This window comes from Cydia fagiglandana, chromosome 4, assembly GCF_963556715.1.
Source record: "Cydia fagiglandana chromosome 4, ilCydFagi1.1, whole genome shotgun sequence".
Lineage (NCBI taxonomy): Eukaryota > Metazoa > Arthropoda > Insecta > Lepidoptera > Tortricidae > Cydia > Cydia fagiglandana.
This window is the reverse complement of record NC_085935.1, coordinates 5,272,912-5,292,223: the sequence shown is the minus strand read 5'-3', so window position 1 is coordinate 5,292,223 and position 19,312 is coordinate 5,272,912. Positions and strand designations below refer to the sequence as shown.

General features: G+C 36.3%; 1 protein-coding gene across 1 annotated transcript in view; it reads left to right on the top strand.

Moving 5' to 3' along the window:
* LOC134663544 (uncharacterized) overlaps positions 1-19,038 on the top strand; it is a 216,629-nt gene extending 197,591 nt beyond the window's left edge. The window contains exons 8-9 of the mRNA XM_063519941.1: positions 4,109-4,193; positions 17,093-19,038. Of these exons, the coding sequence (XP_063376011.1) occupies positions 4,109-4,193; positions 17,093-17,177 (170 nt within the window). The 3' untranslated portion in view covers positions 17,178-19,038. The remainder of the gene's footprint in view (positions 1-4,108; positions 4,194-17,092) is intronic.
* Positions 19,039-19,312: the final 274 nt, after the last annotated feature.

Below are 19,312 nucleotides of genomic sequence, written 5' to 3'. Positions count from 1 at the left end.
AGTTCGTGTAAGTCGTCAGGCCGAAAACTGACAGAAAACTGTTAGTGTGTGGCCTTTTGCGGTCAACTGACAGGCTGATATCGTCCGGCGGACTGGTAATCAGTGGGCCCCTTAATGCACGTTTTACCTACTGCATGTTTCACCTAAAGCTATTATACCTAATGCACGAATCACCTATAGCTGATATACCTAATGGACGATACACCTAAAGCTGATATACCTAATGAACGATGTACCTAAACTTGATTTACCTAATGGACGAAATACCTAAAACCGTTAAACCTATCGCACGGAATACCTAAAATTGATATACTTCCTAAACGAATTACCTAATGCACGGAATACCTAAAGTCTATATACCTAGTACAGAATTCATATCATTTTGCCGAATGATCAAGTGGCAACTCCACCCAATAAATCGTATGATTTCCCAACCTTACAGTAGAAACTGTTTGTTTGGATAACAACTTACTTTTTAGGTACTAGAATGATTTTGTAAGTCTAATACAAAATTAGTTATCTTATCAAAAACTTAATTTTTGTAAGTTAACATCATGACGATGAAATAAAAGTCGGTTTTGGCACTGTTTGGTCGCAGTTAACCTAACACGCTCCTCCTCGCTTTGCTCGTCGTCGCACCTATCTCTACTCTGGCAAATGACTAGACCTTATATTATAATAAAAAATAGTAAGCCAATTGAATGATTTGGCTAAAAAATTTATACCAAATGTTGTATGTCCTAATAATATCCTACTAAACAATAATTAGGTATATTTTTGATTTTAGGTACATATTTCGTTCATTAAGTGCATCGACTTCAGGTATTTCGTGCATTAGGTGTATTGAATTTAGGTATTTCGTTCATTAGGTATGTTAACTTTAGGTAATTCGATCATTAGGTATACCGACTTTAGGTAATTCGTGCAGTAGGTATATTAACTTTAGGCAATTCGATGATTAGGTATACCGAGTTTAGGTATTCCGTGCATTAGGTATATCAACATTAGGTGTTTCGTGTATTACGTATATTAGCTTTAGGTATTTCGAGTATTAGGTGTTTCAACTTTAGGTAAATCGAGCATAGGTATTCTGAGCTTAGGTAAACCAATTGTAGGTGAAACGTGCAATAGGTAATTCGTTCATTAGGTGTTATGAGCTTAGGTTAATTGATCATTAGGTATTTAAAAAAATAGGTGAAACGAGCATAGGTGATTCAACGTTAGGTAAATCGATTTTCGGTATTCTGATATGTAACCAGTGCCATCCACTATCGCTAATTACCAGCCGTTGTATTTCAATTTCTACCTTCAACACAGTATTTTTCATATCACCCATCTATTTATGAAACCATGCTGCCCCGAAAACATGACTCTTACTTATATTGATAGCAAGCTCTGCTTTTATCAGGCAAATTAATTAAGTAAATATTTCTTTATTGTGTACCATAAAGTTAAAGAAAATATACAGAAAGCGAAATATAAGCTTAGGGCTGATTTAGACGGCGCGCGAACTCGCATGCGATTTTAGTTACATTGCGGACTGTTGGTTACGTCCAATTCGACCGACCGAACAAAAATCGCAATGTAATGTGACTCGCATGCGAGTTCTCGTATCGTCTAAATGCAGTCTAAATGAGCCCGTGTAGTAACAACAGGCGGTCTTATCGCTAAAAAGCGATCTCTCCCAGACAACCTTTGCGGCCTTTGGGTAGCAAATCAATTAGTTAATTAACATGTAGTTATTAAGTCCATTTCCTCGTATACAAGGTGTCCCTATTTGGGGCATATACAGCGTGTCCTCTATTTGGGGCATATACAGCGTGTCCTCTATTCGACTAGGCGGTTCATTTAGCCGGGTGTGGGTCTGTCCTTATTGATGGGACGTCATACAAGATAAGGAAACGGAAGAGTATGAATAACGAGCGGGTAGGGTTGGCGACATGTATTATTATAATTTGTTTTTCAGTGAATTTTATACTTAGTTAAGTATTTTTTCGCTAAATCGTGTAAGTACATCTAAATAAAAATGTTAGTAGGTTTCTAAATATGAAAAATTGACATTCAAATTTCTAAATGTTTCATAACAGTATAAATAATATTCCTCGTTAAATACCTACAATATTACACACGTATTTTAATATATAATAATTTTTTCGCCATTAAATACCTAGGTACAAATATCAAAAGCACTTGAGCCCTATAACTATTTTAAAAATCAAAACTTCTTTTTTAAACTCCAGAATCTAGAATATATTTTTATCTGGTTTGTTATAGTAGTCAGACATTATCAAAACAACTTATTTCTAACTCGGCTCGTTAAAACTTGCCTAGAACAGTTTCCAGACTCCGCGTCTGACGACGGCTTAGAATTCAGTGAGAATTAATTTTATATGCAATTGAATTAGATCGCAATCATGGCTTTCGACATCAGAAATTATTGTTTACATTAAATAATGTGCACTATTATTATAATATGTATAAAGGTAACATTCCATTTCTGACCACAGCTGCACTCTGCTCCGACACGACAGTCGATGTTATTGTCAATTTCTATAGTAAAATGAATGACAGTAACGTCGCATCAGTAGTGCAGCTGTCGTTGGAAATGGACTGTCACCTTTAAGGTTACTGTTCATTTTACTATGGAAATTGACAATAACACCGACGCGTTCAGTACCAGCAGTGCAGCTGCGGTTAGAAATGGAATGTTACCTTTAGTCAACACGCGTGCAAACCGAGATAGAGCCTCGAGGCACGCGTATGTATTATCAGCTTTTGGGGTAAAACCTTTGATCATATTTGTATGTTGTTTATAATTAACCGAGTGCACGGTGTATATTGAGTGTGTACTTTGTTTGATTAGACATTTTAAGGGTTGAAATTTCCGTTTTTGATTTCTTTTATAATCTATTAAATATTTCATTACAGCTTCTAGTTTTTTTTTTAATGTATGATGTGCGGGTACTCCGGGTCCAGTAAATGTCCCTTTTGACAACCGAATGTCAGTCTTACTCATCAAAAATAGAACACGTGTTTGAAGTGCCGTATGTGGGTAATATATATCCCGTACCCTGGTAAAGAGTTAATCACGTCCATTGCCGTAACTGATGTTTGGCCACTTTGGCCGTCGTCCAGTAATATGTAAGAGATACGAGTATCATAGTGTGAATATCCAGCAACTATGATGCGGTCCGAAAAGTATGTTAAATACCTAAGGATTCGACACAATAGCATATTTTTTAATATAGAGACTTAGGTATAAAAATCGGTGACCTTGGAACAATATATTACCGTCATATTCCAATCTTAACAGGCGGAATCATTGGTAACCACACTAGGTATTTTGACAGTGATATATCGAGTATTATAGGTACTAAAGTTTCCCATTATTTCATTTAACAATCATAATTTAAACTACCCTTCTTCCCCTAGCCTCAAAGTAACTTCATACCAAATTTCATCTTATTCGGTCCAGGCCCCGTAGACAACATGCCAATCGCTAACGCTACGTATCGAACGAAACGCAACTGTCATTGTTATGCTAATATGGAAGAGTGATAGAGAGACACAAAGCGATTCGATAGCGAAGCGATAGCGATTGTCACCTTGGCTAGGCCGGCAGTATCCCTAGCATAAATTTCATTCGATAGCGTAACGTGACGTACGCTTTTCGATACTTAAGTGCCTTTTTGTATGGGATTTTGAGTTTCCAAAACGACCCGTTGGCGCGCTGTTCAAAATCCCTTACAAAATGAGACATAACGCAACTCGACCGCACGTCACGATTTTGAATGAAATTTACACTAGGTAGGGTTGATATTTAAGCGTGAAGAGGTAACACAGACAGACAGAGTTACTATTAAATAATAGTGAGGAAGTTGTATTTGAATAATGGTAACATTCCATTTCTAACCGCAGCTGCACTACCGGTACTGAACGCGTCGCTGTCATTGTCAATTTCCATAGTAAAATGAACAGTATTGCAGCTGTCGTTGGAAATGGACTGTCACCTTAAGGGTAATTTTAAATAATACGTAATGATAATTGTAATGTTGTAATATTACAAGTAACATGTGTCAACCCTAACTAACTAGTCGGTTTGTTGCAGACATCGTGATCCCGTCGCTGCTGATACTGGCGCTGTTCATCGGGAACGCGTTCATCGTGCTCATCATATACAAGTACAGGAAACGGTGAGCACTCGTACCTACATGTCATCAATATATTATAATTTTTAATCCTAGGCCAAGCACATGATTGACGCGACAGTTTCTCGCCGCGAGATAGACTAATACCCGTCTTTTTCTAACTGTATTAATTAGGGAGGGGTATTAGTCTATCTCGCGGTGAGATACTATCGCGCCAAACATGTGCTAGCCCGGCTGGGAGACCGAGCTTTGCTTGGAAATCATAAAAACTCTAAAATGCGCGTTTTACCAGAGATTCGCCCCCGAAAACTCCCATATAGAAAATTTCATCGAAATCGTTAGAGCCGTTTCTATATAATATACTAGCTTTTGCCCGCGACTTCGTCTGCGTGCATGGAATATGTCCCAGCAGCTAGAGTAAGTACAGCGCCTGGATAAAATCTAATAGCAATTCGAGCATAATATGCTTGATTGTTTACACCAATTAACAGGCACTCCTTTAATTTCTCATTTCCACCCCCCTTTTCACCGTCTTTGGGGATGACTTCTGACATAAAAACTATCCTATGTCCTCCCCCGGGACTTAAGTCGGGAGTTATGCCAAATTTAAACTAAATCCGTTCAGCGGTTTAAGCGTGAAGAGGTAACAGACAGACAGACACACTTTCGCATTTATAATATTATATATATATATGTATATATATATGTATATATATATATATATATATATATATATATATATATATATATATATATATATATATATATATATATATATATATATATATATATATATATATTATATATATAGTATGGATATCTTGTTCCTCGCGTAATCCCTGCATTTTGCCACGGCTTACGCCGCCTGGGGTCCGCTTGACAACTTATCCCAAGAATAGGTATATATACAGGAAGGGGAACATTTCTAGGGTCTGATGAGCTGAAAGGATAGTGTTATCTAAGTGATCTACAAGCAAGGCTCTGCTCTTTAAATTTCCAAGTTTTGCTCGGTCTCCCAGATATTATACTTACTTGATAAATTGAGTGACGTTCGCAGCCGCAGCAGTAACGCCGCATCAGTTATACAGCTGTAGTTGCTATCCGAATGCTACCTTAAGAGAAAACTTCTTTGAAGATTTTGACTAAACTGCGATATCTAGTTAATCTTATGAAAGGCACGACAAGATAGCTGTGTATCATGATATACGTAACGTATAGGCTCGTTATGAGCTTTTGCCAGATAAGGGCTTAGCCCGACCGACGCTTTTGATTTATACCCTCGGGCTATCTCTTGTGTATAGCTAGCTTTATCAGTTGGTGCAAAGTTGGAATCTTCCTTGTACTATCGGTGTAGTTTGGACAATGATAAATGATATAGTTAGGTGCAAGGGGGCAAGTTAATGTAAAATATATTCTATGTTTTACATTATTTTCATTTATTTATCTTAGATCTTAGGTTACGATTTTGTAATATGAATAAAAGTAAAATATAAAAAACTTTTTACAAAAAAAAGAAAACCGACTTCAAAAAGGATGAAATAAAATATTATCCTTTTTAAGTCTATGCGTTACCAACTGATATGTTTGAAGTCGGTGCCAAGCCAACTTTTGAAGCATACCATGATTTTGGTGCGATTCGATAAGGATGTACGTTGGATTGCCTTACAATGAACGTACTTTCTGTAGGTACAGTCGACGTTAAAAATATGTTTACACTTTTCGTCTTATAACAAAGGAGTAAGGTGCAAAAGTGTATAATACATATCTTTGACGTCGACTGTACCTAAGAACACACCTCAGAACACACGATCAAACCTTCTTGGCACAGTCCGTACCATGTTTGTCGGCACGCAAGCGTGGGATTGGGACTGAAGTTATTTCCCGTCCCTTATTCAGAGGACTACATTTCAAAATATAAAACGATTCAAGGAATTTACGTTCTTGCCAAATTTCACCTAAAGCGGTTCAGTTGTTTAGCCATGAAAGGCGACAAAGATGCAGACAGAATTACTTACACATTTATAATAGTTCTAATGGTACAGTTCTAATGGGATTTATATTCATAAAGCTGATTATTTTTGACGGGTATTCTTTACTACTTGGCTTGGCACCGACTTCAAACATATCAGTTGGTAACGCATAGACTTAAAAAGGATAATATTTTATTTCATCCTTTTTGAAGTCGGTTTTCTTTTTTTTGTAAAAAGTTTTTATTTTTCCATTTTTAGTTTTAAAGCATTGTTAATAGCGCGACGCGTGAATGAAAAATAACATCATGATTAACACTAAATTCGTGTATCTACTTTAATAAATATGTAATCTGGAATTTTCTCGAGTCCGTCTGGGAAATTATAATTCCTGTCACTACACTAAATCCATCCTCCGCCCCGCCATTGACCCAATCCCTCAACCCCCCCTATCACTCAACCTCATAGCGTATCAACCCCTGATCCATGTACCCCTCGGCCCTGAACCAGCACCCCTTCAACCACCATTACCCGACCCCTTAATCCCCGACCCCTTAACTCCTAACCCTAACCCCCGATCAGTAGCCTTACCAGCTTACCAAGAGTTTGACATTGATTTATTCGCTAGCGTGTGTGTAACTTACTTTCTTTGCATCTCGCTCGTACTGGCATATTAGTGCGAGCGAGATGCATAAAAAGTAAGTGACGAAGACGTTAGCGTCGCTAACTTAGCGAATATGTCAATGTCAAACTCGTGGTAAGGCTACACTTGCACTACATCAAATTGGCTGTGTTCGGAAGAAAACGCTCGAGTTACTTTAGAAAACACCGAAATCACTTTACACGTGCCTTTAAAAACTGAGGAGTTCCCTCAATTCCTCATGGATTCCATCATCAGACCAGAACCAAAAATAATACGGAAACACCTTGAAGGCAACTCCTTCCAAACAAAAAAAGAATTACTCAAATCGGATCACAGGTGCCGGAGTAATAGCTGAACATACTACATTTAATAAATCATCATCATTATCATCAAAACAATCATCATCATCAGGTCTACTTTATCAAAGTGGTGGTTTTCGGGAGAAAATGCTCAAAGTGCTTAAGAAAACACCCAGAATCACCATGCATGTGCCTTTAAAAATTGAGGAGTTCCCTCAATTCCTCATGGATCCCATCATCAGAACAGAACCAAATTAAAATGGGACCAACTCGGAGGTAGCTCCTTTCAAACAAAAAAGAATTACTCAAATCGGACTACGGATGTCGGAGTAATCGGTGAACGAACATAGAAAAAAAAGATATAGTCACAACCGAATACAGACCCTCCTCCTTCTGTGAAATGAAAGTCGGTTAAAAAACAATAAAAATACATATAAACACATTATAAAAACCTAACCTAGGGTGCCGCCGGCAACGGGGCATTACAATATTTTATTGTTACCTATATTTTATGTTGTATTATTTTTGTTTTATTTTACAATGCTACTTTTTTATTATTAAAGAGTTTAATTGTTACGAATTGTTTTTTTATAAGTACGCTTTTGAAAACGTAACGTCTAACACAAAAAAATAATTTCCTTATTTTGTATTAACCCCTTTGCATACTTGTAAAGACTTTATTTCCCCAACGAATTATTAGTACATTACTACAGAGGCCGGGACGAAAGGGGTTGCCGGCCGAAGACATATAGACGGCCGAGCGAAGCGAGGCCGGATAGGTCTGAGCGCGGGCAACCCCATTTCCCGCCGAGGTATGTATAGTGCTTTTCTCAAACATGCAATGAAATAAATAAAATAAAAAATCCACGAAACCCAAGTTTTATTTATAGAAAAAACTAAAAGTAAACTACACCCAAAATATAACCAACACGTACCTATATCATTATCACGCGTATGTTTTACACGAGTCGTGTATTTTTACTACCCGTATATTTTCATGTATCTTTGATTTTTTCGCCTTGTATCCGTCTGACTGTCGTTTTCGTCACATAAGTTTACATAGTCTTTCATGTTGATATCATGTTTCACATACGTTTTCATATCGTTGCTTTATGCATGGAGTAAGTAAGTATAATTTCCACAGTGTTGACGAATTTGTAGTTACATTCATTTAAAATATGCTACAAAACTGTTTCTAATAAACTGTAAGCCATTTTTCTTAGTTTCTCAAATAATAAAATTGCTATAAGCAACCATATACATACTTCGTCTTTGAATTGGCGGCAGAGGCAGCAAGTTATTTAAAATCAATTCTGCTTACGCTGCCAATTCCAACACCTACGATTACAATTAATATTAATTTCATTATTTCGTCGGAACTCATATTAAAGTCAAAAAATCAACAACGCACCATAAATCCAATAAAACAGAATAAATATTTTTCAATCTTACCTCCATAACAATTTAAAAAATATAACTGCGCGTGTTTGAGTAGACCTTTTTACCGGTAACGTTTAGATGAAATATTTTAAATGTTTTTATTTGTGTAGTTAAATTTATAATTTAAAATTATAAAATTTTAGAATGTATTATTTATTAAGTTCATGTTGATTTTATACAAATAAAACTGCAAATTATAGCAAACATTGTTTTTTGTTTTTTTTTATAGGCGTAGTGGCAGAGTGTCATTACGAACCATAAAGCAAATACTGCCTCTAGTTTTTTTTTAATGGATGAATGCCACGATGCTGTGTCACAAATATCTGTGAAATGAAAATTAAAAAAGAGGACTTTGCCGGCCTAGGCCTGCAAGATGTGTATGAAATTCCATTAAATACCTTTTGTCCTAGCCGCGCCTGAAACGTCATACTTCGCAGCCTATTATAAGGAACATAACATCAATATTTCATTGCATGTTTGAGAAAATTATTTTACCCCATCTCCATTTAATAATACATAGGTACTATACAGGGTAAAATAAAAGAAAAGGTCCAGGTCGTGTCATATCAGAAGGTTAAGGAGTTGGCAGAGGACCGGACGAGTTGGAGATTGCTCCACCGACAAGAGCACAGCTCTTAAATATAAAGAAGAAGACTATATGTATATTACCCTCATCTAGTTTTTACAAATTCTAATACCCATAAAAGGACGATATCATGCACTTCGTTATCCGTGGAATGTAACCACGATATTATAAGCAACGCCCCGGGGCGTACACGGATCGTAAATTATTTGGTGAATTTTCGCTTTAATATTATATTTGATAATGCAGTCTGCTATATCAAATATTCACTCCGGGGGGTGCGTGGTGGGTAAATAGAACGGCTCATAATATATTGTTTCCTGTATGGGGGTTCATCCATTTATTATATTGTAAATGCCAATCACGTCATTTTTAGCGTCGGGAAGACTGTTTTTATTTTCCTACGAATATTATTGTAATATAAATAATAGTGGTAATTTTATTGTTTACTTGAGTAATCGCCAGTACCTACTTATCGTTTGTTAATTTACTAGATTTGACATATTTGCCAAATCACGATAAAAACAATGTTTAAAATATATTCCGCCATTTCTAAAATAAGTTGAAATTTTTGATAGACCTGTTCCTAAAATGTTGAAACCTTTCCGAAACATAAAAATATTATACCTAGTCTAAAAAGAATCAGCTAAATTCAAAAGGGGTAACTGGGAACAAGGGGTAACATTATACAAGGGGAAAACACACCAATATAACACAGCTGAAAGCACTGTCCTCTTTCAATCTGTTATGTCAATCTTTCGACTAAGTAACTAACTAATTCGTAGTTCAAGTGTAAAAGTCTTTTTAATGTTACCCCTTTGTACCATTTATCGGCAGGTATTATTGAAAAATATTTTCAAAAACCGGGCAAGTGCGAGTCGGACTCGCGCACGAAGGGTTCCGTACCATAATGTAAAAAAAATAAAAAAAAGCAAAATAAAAAACGGTCACCCATCCAAGTACTGACCACTCCCGACGTTGCTTAACTTTGGTCAAAAATCACGTTTGTTGTATGGGAGCCCCATTTTTAATCTGTATTTTATTCTGTTTTTAGTATTTGTTGTTATAGTGGCAACAGAAATACATCATCTGTGAAAATTTCAACTGTCTAGCTATCACGGTTCGTGAGATACAGCCTGGTGACAGACGGACGGACGGACGGATGGACGGACAGCGAAGTCTTAGTAATAGGGTCCCGTTTTACCCTTTGGGTACGGAACCCTAAAAATTGTAACCTACTTCCTTCTAATTTAATCCCAACTGTCGCTACACTACACATGATGCGCCAAAAGCACGCGTGCGTGCATATTGACGCGTATTTTACACATAACAGAGCTTCATTAGTGCGGTCACACACAAAACATCTGTGACCTTTATATCCAATAACAAACCGCAGCGATATGTGGCGAAGAGGGTTCACTTGAAAAAAAAAGTGCCACAGTATTGTATATGATAATTTATAAGACATCCAAATTGTGCGAGTGCAAAGGAAGAAGTCTATTTTAGATTCGTTTTTTTACTGATGATACTGAAGTACATAGTGGCACAATGTAAGTACGGTCGCAATCAGATAAATCGGAGCGGTCGAGGTGCAAAAATATCTGAACACGCACTCTAGATCTAGCGCCTTGACAATAGAGGTGTGTTCAGATATTTGTGAGCACCTTGGCCGCTCCGATATATCTGATGGTGACTGTACCTACATAGATGTTCGATAAGGCTCACTTATAAAAATAATATTTGTTGTAATATTTATATGCGTATATAAACAGTATTTTTTAATATCTATAAAATAATTTGCCGGGCACACACTTTTTAATTGAAACGATACCTTAACCTTATGGCTTTTGGAAATTTCAATATTCTTGCGTGTAAGTAAGGTTGTGGTACTGGTGCTCGATTCGGTGCCATCTTGAAACTTAAGTCATTGGCAATAGAGGTCATATCTATTGGGCATTAACATGTCAAACACTACTAGGTCTTTTGAAATCCAAATGAGCAGGCTGTGTTAAGCTGTGATGTCTCTTTATAGCGACACGTATCACACAATAAACATTACCCTCCCAATATTGGTTCGACGTTTGTCAACCTTTAAACTGTCTGTAGCGTATTTTTCATGGCTCCTCTACACGATGGGCCAACGCCGGCCATTCCAAGGGACGCATTTATGCGTTAGAGGGAGCAAGTGATATTGCTATCTCATTCTACCGCATGGCTGCGTCCCTTGGAGTGGCCGGCGTTGGCCCATCGTGTAGAGGAGCCAACTGTAAGGGTACGATGATAGATGTCGATTCAATACAATTTTGCGACAATTGGCGTGTTTAGGTTATAAATTGTATGGTGGATGAAAAAAGAGTGCTCACAGCGAAAACGAGAATGTTGAGATCGATGTTTGGAGTGACGAGAAAGGATCGGATTAAGAATATTCATTCTTATAAGAGGAAGTTTCATTTGATAACTATTTGCCAGTCTCTTTTCGGTGAAGGAAAACATCGTGAGGAAACCGGACTAATCCCAATAAGGCCTAGTTTTCCCTCTGGGTTGTAAGGTCAGATGGCAGTCGCTTTCGTAAAAACTAGTGCCTACGTCAAATCATGGGATTAGTTGTCAAGTGGACCCCAGGCTCCCATGAGCCGTGGCAAAATGCCGGGATAACGCGAGGAAGAAGATATAAGAGGAAGTTTGAAAGTAGCACCGGTAACGGAGAAGATAAGGAGTAGGTTAACGTGGTATGGGCATATAATAAGGAGGGATGAATGCCATGTAGACAAAAGAATGTAAGGGTTAAATGTTGATGGACGCAGAGCGGAGGGTAAACCCAAAAAACTATGGATGGATTGTGTGAAAGAGGATTGCAAAGAAAGCAGTGAGTGCTGAGGTGACGAAAGACAGAGGAGAATGGAAGACAAAAACATATTGGCCGACTCCACGAAACGTGGGATAAGGGCAGGGAGAAGAAATTGTATGGAGATGACATCTATCATCGTACTTTTCCAGTTTGAAAAATATTATAAACTTTAAACTCTCGCGTTTTGTACACATATTTAATTACACAAATGGGTCTACCGCGATATAATTTTATTGTTTTTACCTTTAATTCCGACGTTTCAGCTGAGTTGCACCAGCTGTGGTCACGGAAAGACAAGAATTAATTAAAGGTAAAAACAATGAAATTATATCGCGGTAGACCCGTTTGTGTAATTAAATATATTATAAACTGTCAGTGGCGAAGCTGTTGTGAGTTACTGCGATCCGTGTAGTGACCGAAGTCCACAGGAAGTCAGGCCATTAGCCGATGATTCGAGCGCACTATCTTTATATGTATTATGTATATTATATACTGACTACTTATAGTAAATATAGTGATGATATACCTTGATAACTATGATCAAATGCCCCTTAGTTATAGAGGTTACTTAGCCCAAAAATACGTTGACAAAAATATTTAGGGATAGGTTTCTTAGATACCTACTGTAATTTTTTTTTATATATAATTTTTTTATTCAATTAATGTAGTTAATGGTTGGCCGGATTATTGTAATATCACCGAGTCTATATTTTGCAAAACTTTTTAAGACTGTGTTATTATCATATTTCTAATACTTATTGTTTTGTTCATTAGAGAAAATTTACATAAGCCCTTCTTCTACCCCTGCATGCTTTATGTCCCAAGAGAAGAAAACGGAAGATCCCTGGCATGTAATCTAACATCTATTATTTCAGATGTAATTAGTTGTTAGTTACATTATGTAGAAAATGCGTCCACACCAGTATGGCTACCATCAGTTTGGCATTGACATAAACGCTATCGTGAACGTAATTTACTTTCTATATATCTCTTTCGCACTAATATGTAAGTACGAGCGAGATGCATAGAAAGTAAATTACGTTCACGATAGCGTTTATGTCAATGCCAAACTGATGGTAGCCGTACAGTAATTATTATGGTATATAACCTAGATATTACTAAACTAAGTACTAGATATTATTAACTAGATATAGCTAAACGTTGAAAAATATCAAGTAGGTCGCAGATGTTTGCTCACAAGAACGAGCTATAATAATTGTTATCTTATTAGACGCAATCTTTCGAGCTTCTAATTAATCTCATTATTTCATAATTTGCTACTGAGTGATCTTATATGACTGATATGTCCATATGTTATCTAATAACAGGTTGCTTTTTTACTTATGAAAGTCTGTAGCCTGATATCAAAGATATTTCAAAAAGAAAAATAAATCTATGTCAACAACAACAGTCACTCCAGTGTCGAACAAAAATAGAGAGTAAGTTATTGAAAGTGAATCTTATTACTTATTAGAATAACTACGTATTGTGGCAAACGTACATAAACAATATTGCGGTTCATATTTCATTTATAATTCCACGCTCGTAGTTATAACTATTCACGGTTAAGGATCGTGATTGAATTGGAGATTGATTCTTAGAGTGTACAGAAGTTGTGGAAAATTGCCGAAAAATCCGAAGGTACTCTGAAATTTTCTGGAAAATTTCACAGAAAACAATGGAAGCTTTCATTTTGTAAATGGAAAATTTTGATTCCTATACAAAAATATGAGAAGTTTCCAAAATTTCATCATGTAAAAATTTCGCAAATTTGGAAAATTTGCGATAGCACATCAGGTATTTCCATCGCGTTTCTTACAACTGAGAAAAACTTGAAAGAAGTTGGGCCTTTCAATTGATCTGGCACAAATTTTGTAGTCCCAGCCACTATAAGTACTTTTCAAGAATTGAAGTATAAGTTTTCAATCAAATATGATTTGATTTCTAGATAGATAAAAATTGCTTTACGAATTGGAACCTGAATTTTAAAATGCCAAACAAAAATGGCAAAGTTAACTGAATTTGGTAGTAAAGTGTCCATTTATGATGCAAAGTGAATTTTACATTCGGCACGTAACACTCGTATAGAGTGGCCGAGTGTTTTTTACAGAACAGTAACACCAATTGATTCTAATTTATCAATCTTTTATGTTATGTTTGTTATGTTGTGTTATGGTTTTGCACTGCTTTTTATACGACCTCGCCGATCGTCTATTCTATTCTATTCATTTTTATTTTGAACTTCTGAAGACAGTGTTTACGTGTAGTCAAAGACATACCTGCATAATTCAGTATAACATAAATAAAATCTAAGTAAAACGTGCCTCCGATAATCAAGAAAAATTATGCTCGAAAAGTTGGCGTCATATCTTTGGCCTATGCTCGTGTAGATGGCTACACCGTTTGACAATTAAAAATTTTAACACATGTCAGTGAAAGAATAAGGATCAAAGTGAAATGGCCTTCTAAAAGTTTTAATCCTGTGTCGAAAGGTGGCAGTGAATTTACTGTGACTACTCGTACAAAATTTCTTTTTTCGATCTTAATTTTGTCGGATCGCATTCGTTCATAGTTCGTACCAAAAGAGTGAAGCTTATAGTTGAGCTAAACTTCCACTAATCCTAGTTGAGTGGACAGTTTTTCGTACTTGTTAGTTGTTGCATAGTCTCCAACTTCTTAATCTCAGTTTAACTTTCCTTGAGTTCGAGATACGACTAACGAGTTTGGACTGTTGGAAGTCAAATGACTACTGTAAATACTGCTTGCAGATTTTAAACATAATTTGAATTTGAGCTTCAATTAGAATTTGAGTGGTTCGTTTGGAAATCGTGTAAATTATTTAGATAACGTACACTTATAGACCCTGTCGGCAATGTGGTTATATGCCTTTGACTATTAGGGTTTTTAGATTAAAAACCTACCTACTCCACTACACCTTATCGAGTTATCGTCTTCTAGCGGTCTACAAACCATATTTTGGCTCTGCAATTTCTAGAACTGATGCTTTCCTCTTTTTCCTAAACCATAGCCGCCCAGAGACCTAAAAAAAATTCTCCCACTCCATTCTAATTTGAATCTTTATTATGACAAATTTGCATTTGTCTTAACTAGCAAGTTTTGACGTGAGGGCTAGACCAGAGGTTATAAATACTGCCCCATGTTGTCTTCGAATGGTCATTTAAATATGGCAACGGTACCATTAACTTAACTGTACATCGGTGAACCTTATGCTTTTTGTATCAAGGCCCACTGATGTACAGTGTTGCTGTTTGTACGAGCTACGACGACGTACGAGAAAAAAATTCATAAATAGATAAGTAAATATACCGAAACTGGTCCGAAAGTAAAACAAAGCCCCTCATATTACCTCATGTTGTCCCAACTTACTTTTTTAATATCTTTCATTCCGTTACGTCTTATTCCACGAATGTTTTTGAAACTCAAAAGACAGGGAAACTCGCAAAAGCCAAGAGATGTTTAAGGCACACAAAAACAAATTTAATTGCAACATCCCGACCTAATTATAATTTTGCTTAAATTCATTCGCATTAAAAACTTCCAAATTCATTTTTCACGTTAAGTAATTTATTAATGGGATGTCATGTTTGAGTATTAAAAGTTTTAAGGAATAATGAATAAATTGCGGTATTTTTATGCTGATAGGTTATAATTTGTTTTTCAAAGAACTTGTGGGCAGTTTTCTGTTGCTTAATTTAAATTTATGAGGTAAAATTTTGACGTCGCGCCGTAAGTCGCTTCCAATTTTGTTTTGCCGACAAATTAGTCTAAAATTCATACTGTGGCTCGAGTACTGTGAAAATTCTAATAAAGCTGATTTCTGCTTTAACAAATAATTCTGACTAGGCTGATTTTTAGTCATCATTTCTTTTCTTAATTGTTTCTTTACATGCTGCGTGATATGTTTTTAAATGTTCAAGATTGATTGAATTTACTTAATTAATAATTATGTATGTTCTGAAAAGCGACGGTATTACGGGATGTAGGTACAGTCAATAAAACTATTAGGTTAGCATCCCTGCATTCATCTTCATCATCATCTCAGCCATAAAACGTCCACTGCTGAACATAGGCCCCCTTGGACCTCCATTTTTACCCCCATCCCTGCATTATTGTATAATAATGTTCGTTCTTTATAGCATACCATTTTTTTAAAGCCATTCAAGGAGCGATCTTAAAAATGTTTCTGTAATTATTAGGTGTAGAGAATAATTTCATCATCATCAAGTTTTTTCAATGTCAGAGGCAGCTTGTTGGGTGTGTTTCTGAGAACAAATATAAAACATTAAATCTCGGAACTCGGAAAGTAATTTAAAAATTGCCTTTTTATTTACTGCTAAATAATCACTGGACTGGTTATTAGGTTGGCCGTAACCGCGCCGTCACTCGTACTCGACCCGCCGCTCCGTCGCCGCCATTTACTTTTAAACGCTCAACTTATAACTTAATGCATTTTCAATAACCTAATCAACCTCCTGTAGGGCTAAGATGGTCGGTTTCTTATCATCTGTCATCATGCCTGTCACGTTCTAACAAGTGTGTAAGTGCGAGAGTGTCATGACATGACAAGTGATAAAAATGCCACCATATATACCTACCCGCCGCTGGAGCGTTAATCGATTCTATTTCTGCCTAATTAATTTAATTTCCCCATCGGATTATGCAAGTTAATTTCCTACCTGATCATTTTTATTTCAAGTTTGAATCAACTTTTCGTCTGATAAAATTAAGGGAGGGAAGAATGTGCTTGACATCTGTTAATTTTCGGAGTTTGTTAATTTAAGATCTTTGTGTTGTCAAGTCTTCTGAAACGTGATAATTTCCGACTTTTACGATTACATCACGGTGCTGAATACTCGTCAAATCAGTTTCGTCTCGACTTTGTATTTAATTTAACGTGTAATTTCGAAGTACTTTAGGGTTTGTACGTAGTGTAGCGTGTAATAGGCAAATACGACTCGAAACCATCCTCAAGATTAGCGCAAGACTTCAGTTCTTAGCCTTTGAGGATAATTTTAGCGTTGGAATATTGTATTGTAGTATTGTTATCGTAATGTATTTTCACGAGTAATAACTACATTTATTCTCAACTCTTAAACTCTTGATATATGTATACGTTTGTTAATATTGTTTTTTTTTGTTGCAGAAAAAATGATGACCTCGATGACGAATTCAACACCATCCCACTGAGCGTAAACGGCAATATTCACAGCGCGGGCAACGCGGTTTAGACACACACATTCAAGAGAGATCACACGTTAGACTTTGAAACCCTGTTGTATCTTTGACGTTCTCACACTACCTCTATTTGTCTCTGGAAGCGACAGATTTAAAAAATATAATATTTTAGTTAAAACGGGCGCATCCGCGCGTGGTATGATTTGTGATGTCGCGACTGACACCGCGACCTCTGTCGCTTTCCGTGGCAGTGTGTGTGAACAGCCTAATTTTGGCAGCTATTAGTCAAAATTTGTAGACATTTCGAACAAATCTTAAAAGAAGAAATAATCCAATTCCTGTAAAAACATTACATTATTTAGAGTCGATGGCCTTTGATAGCTAAACAAGCCAGTTTCTCCCTTGCGTTGTACTATTTGTATGCTGAGATGGCTTAAATTTTAATGAGATTACTAAATAGTACCCATATTCCGTGATAGGAAGCGTTTTATTGCTTAGTTATAAGGTATATATATAGCCTATCAGACTCGGGAGTTGATTCAAAAAGCCATGTCTTTCAGTCATTTGTATGTAGGTAATCAAAGATGATTTGAGGCGTACAAAGCAAAATAACACCTATAGATAATGCTCAAAAGAGGCATTTTTATTAAAGGCTGTTAAAACATGGAATAGATAACCTTTTAAAATGTTCTTGCGTGTAATCTCTCAAAGGCAGCTGGACGAAAACGCGTTAGAAATCGGACAAAAGCATCGATTCTAGTCGCCGCGTGTGCGAGCGGCCTTAGGTCCTAAGTTACCCTATTTATCCTTTAATTACCTCAATTAGACAGTTCACTCGGTTTAGGGAGAATTCAGAAAATTAAACCAATCAAATTGTTACAAGGACAACGGAAGAATGGTCGATTTGACGATGGTATAGGGCCTTTTGTTGTTTAATTAAAATCGGTTTAATTCAGTTCATTTTGGTTCATTTACGATAGTTAATGACATAATGACTGAGATAAGACAGTAAATTTATTTATTTACATATGGTATCTTTAAACCTGATGTATTGTTTATGTCTCGAAAACTATTGTAAATGAAGTATTTATTTAGTTGTCTAAACTATGCTTATGATATGATAGCAAGAAAATCGAAAGGTGGCCACTGACGAGCCTTCCAACAGTCCAAATAGCGTAGCTGCAATCCAAAATCGGTCCGTGAATGTCAAAAACGTACAATGTTTAATATCAGGATGCCGTCCATTTGGATGAATCCATTGTAACGGCATCCATTTGGAAGGCTCGTCAGTGGCCTGCTGAATATTATTCAAATCATGACTTGGAAATTAATGTAAAATCGTCAAGATTTCAACTTACTTTAGTTCATGTGTCATTCACTTGAGGCCCTATTTTAGTAATGTGTAACTATTATTTTTTAGTCAAAGCGGGCATGACTGGTAAAAAGGCCTTTCTTTTTCATAGAGCACTTGTCAAAAAACAATGTTGCCAGTGTAGATTTAAACAAAAATACTTTTATCATTGGCCTTTTTATGTAGATTAGATCGTTTTCTGAAATTTTAGTGTTCCGTATAAAACTTTGTTCACAGAACACTTATGGGATCGCTTTGGTCTTGCAAATCAGTTAAATGCGTTTTTCTCACACACCGTTTGACGTTAGATACCTAAAATTTGGAACAGTTATTTTCCAATAGCTTAGATGTTAAGTAAGGACTGATATGATGTAATAATACTCTTATTTTCTCCAGTCGCACATCTGTCACTGCCTTGTGTTTCATAGTAAGTCAATTAAGAAGTTGTTGGCTCTAGTACTGTGCTGAGTATTTATGATTTCGTTTCGTCTCGAAATTGTTGATGTTTTTCTATTTGGCGAAGTCTGTATAGATTCAGTAATGAATAAAGCACTTTATCTTTATTGTGTTGTTTTATTTGTGATGAACTGGAGCATAGTTTATCCTATTATAGTTTTTAGGGTTCCGTACCCGAAGGGTACGCTTGCTTGTTGAAGGCACGTATTTTAAGACGAAACAGGAGCTGAGTTTTAAATATTTTAGGTAAATATACCCGTCTCGCTAACGGAAGCGGCACCTAAAAGTAGTGCGATAAGGACAAGGCGAAAAATCCTGCGTAAAAATCTCAAAAATCGAGGTTTCGTACTCCTCTGTTTCCTCCTCCAAAACTTAACCAAT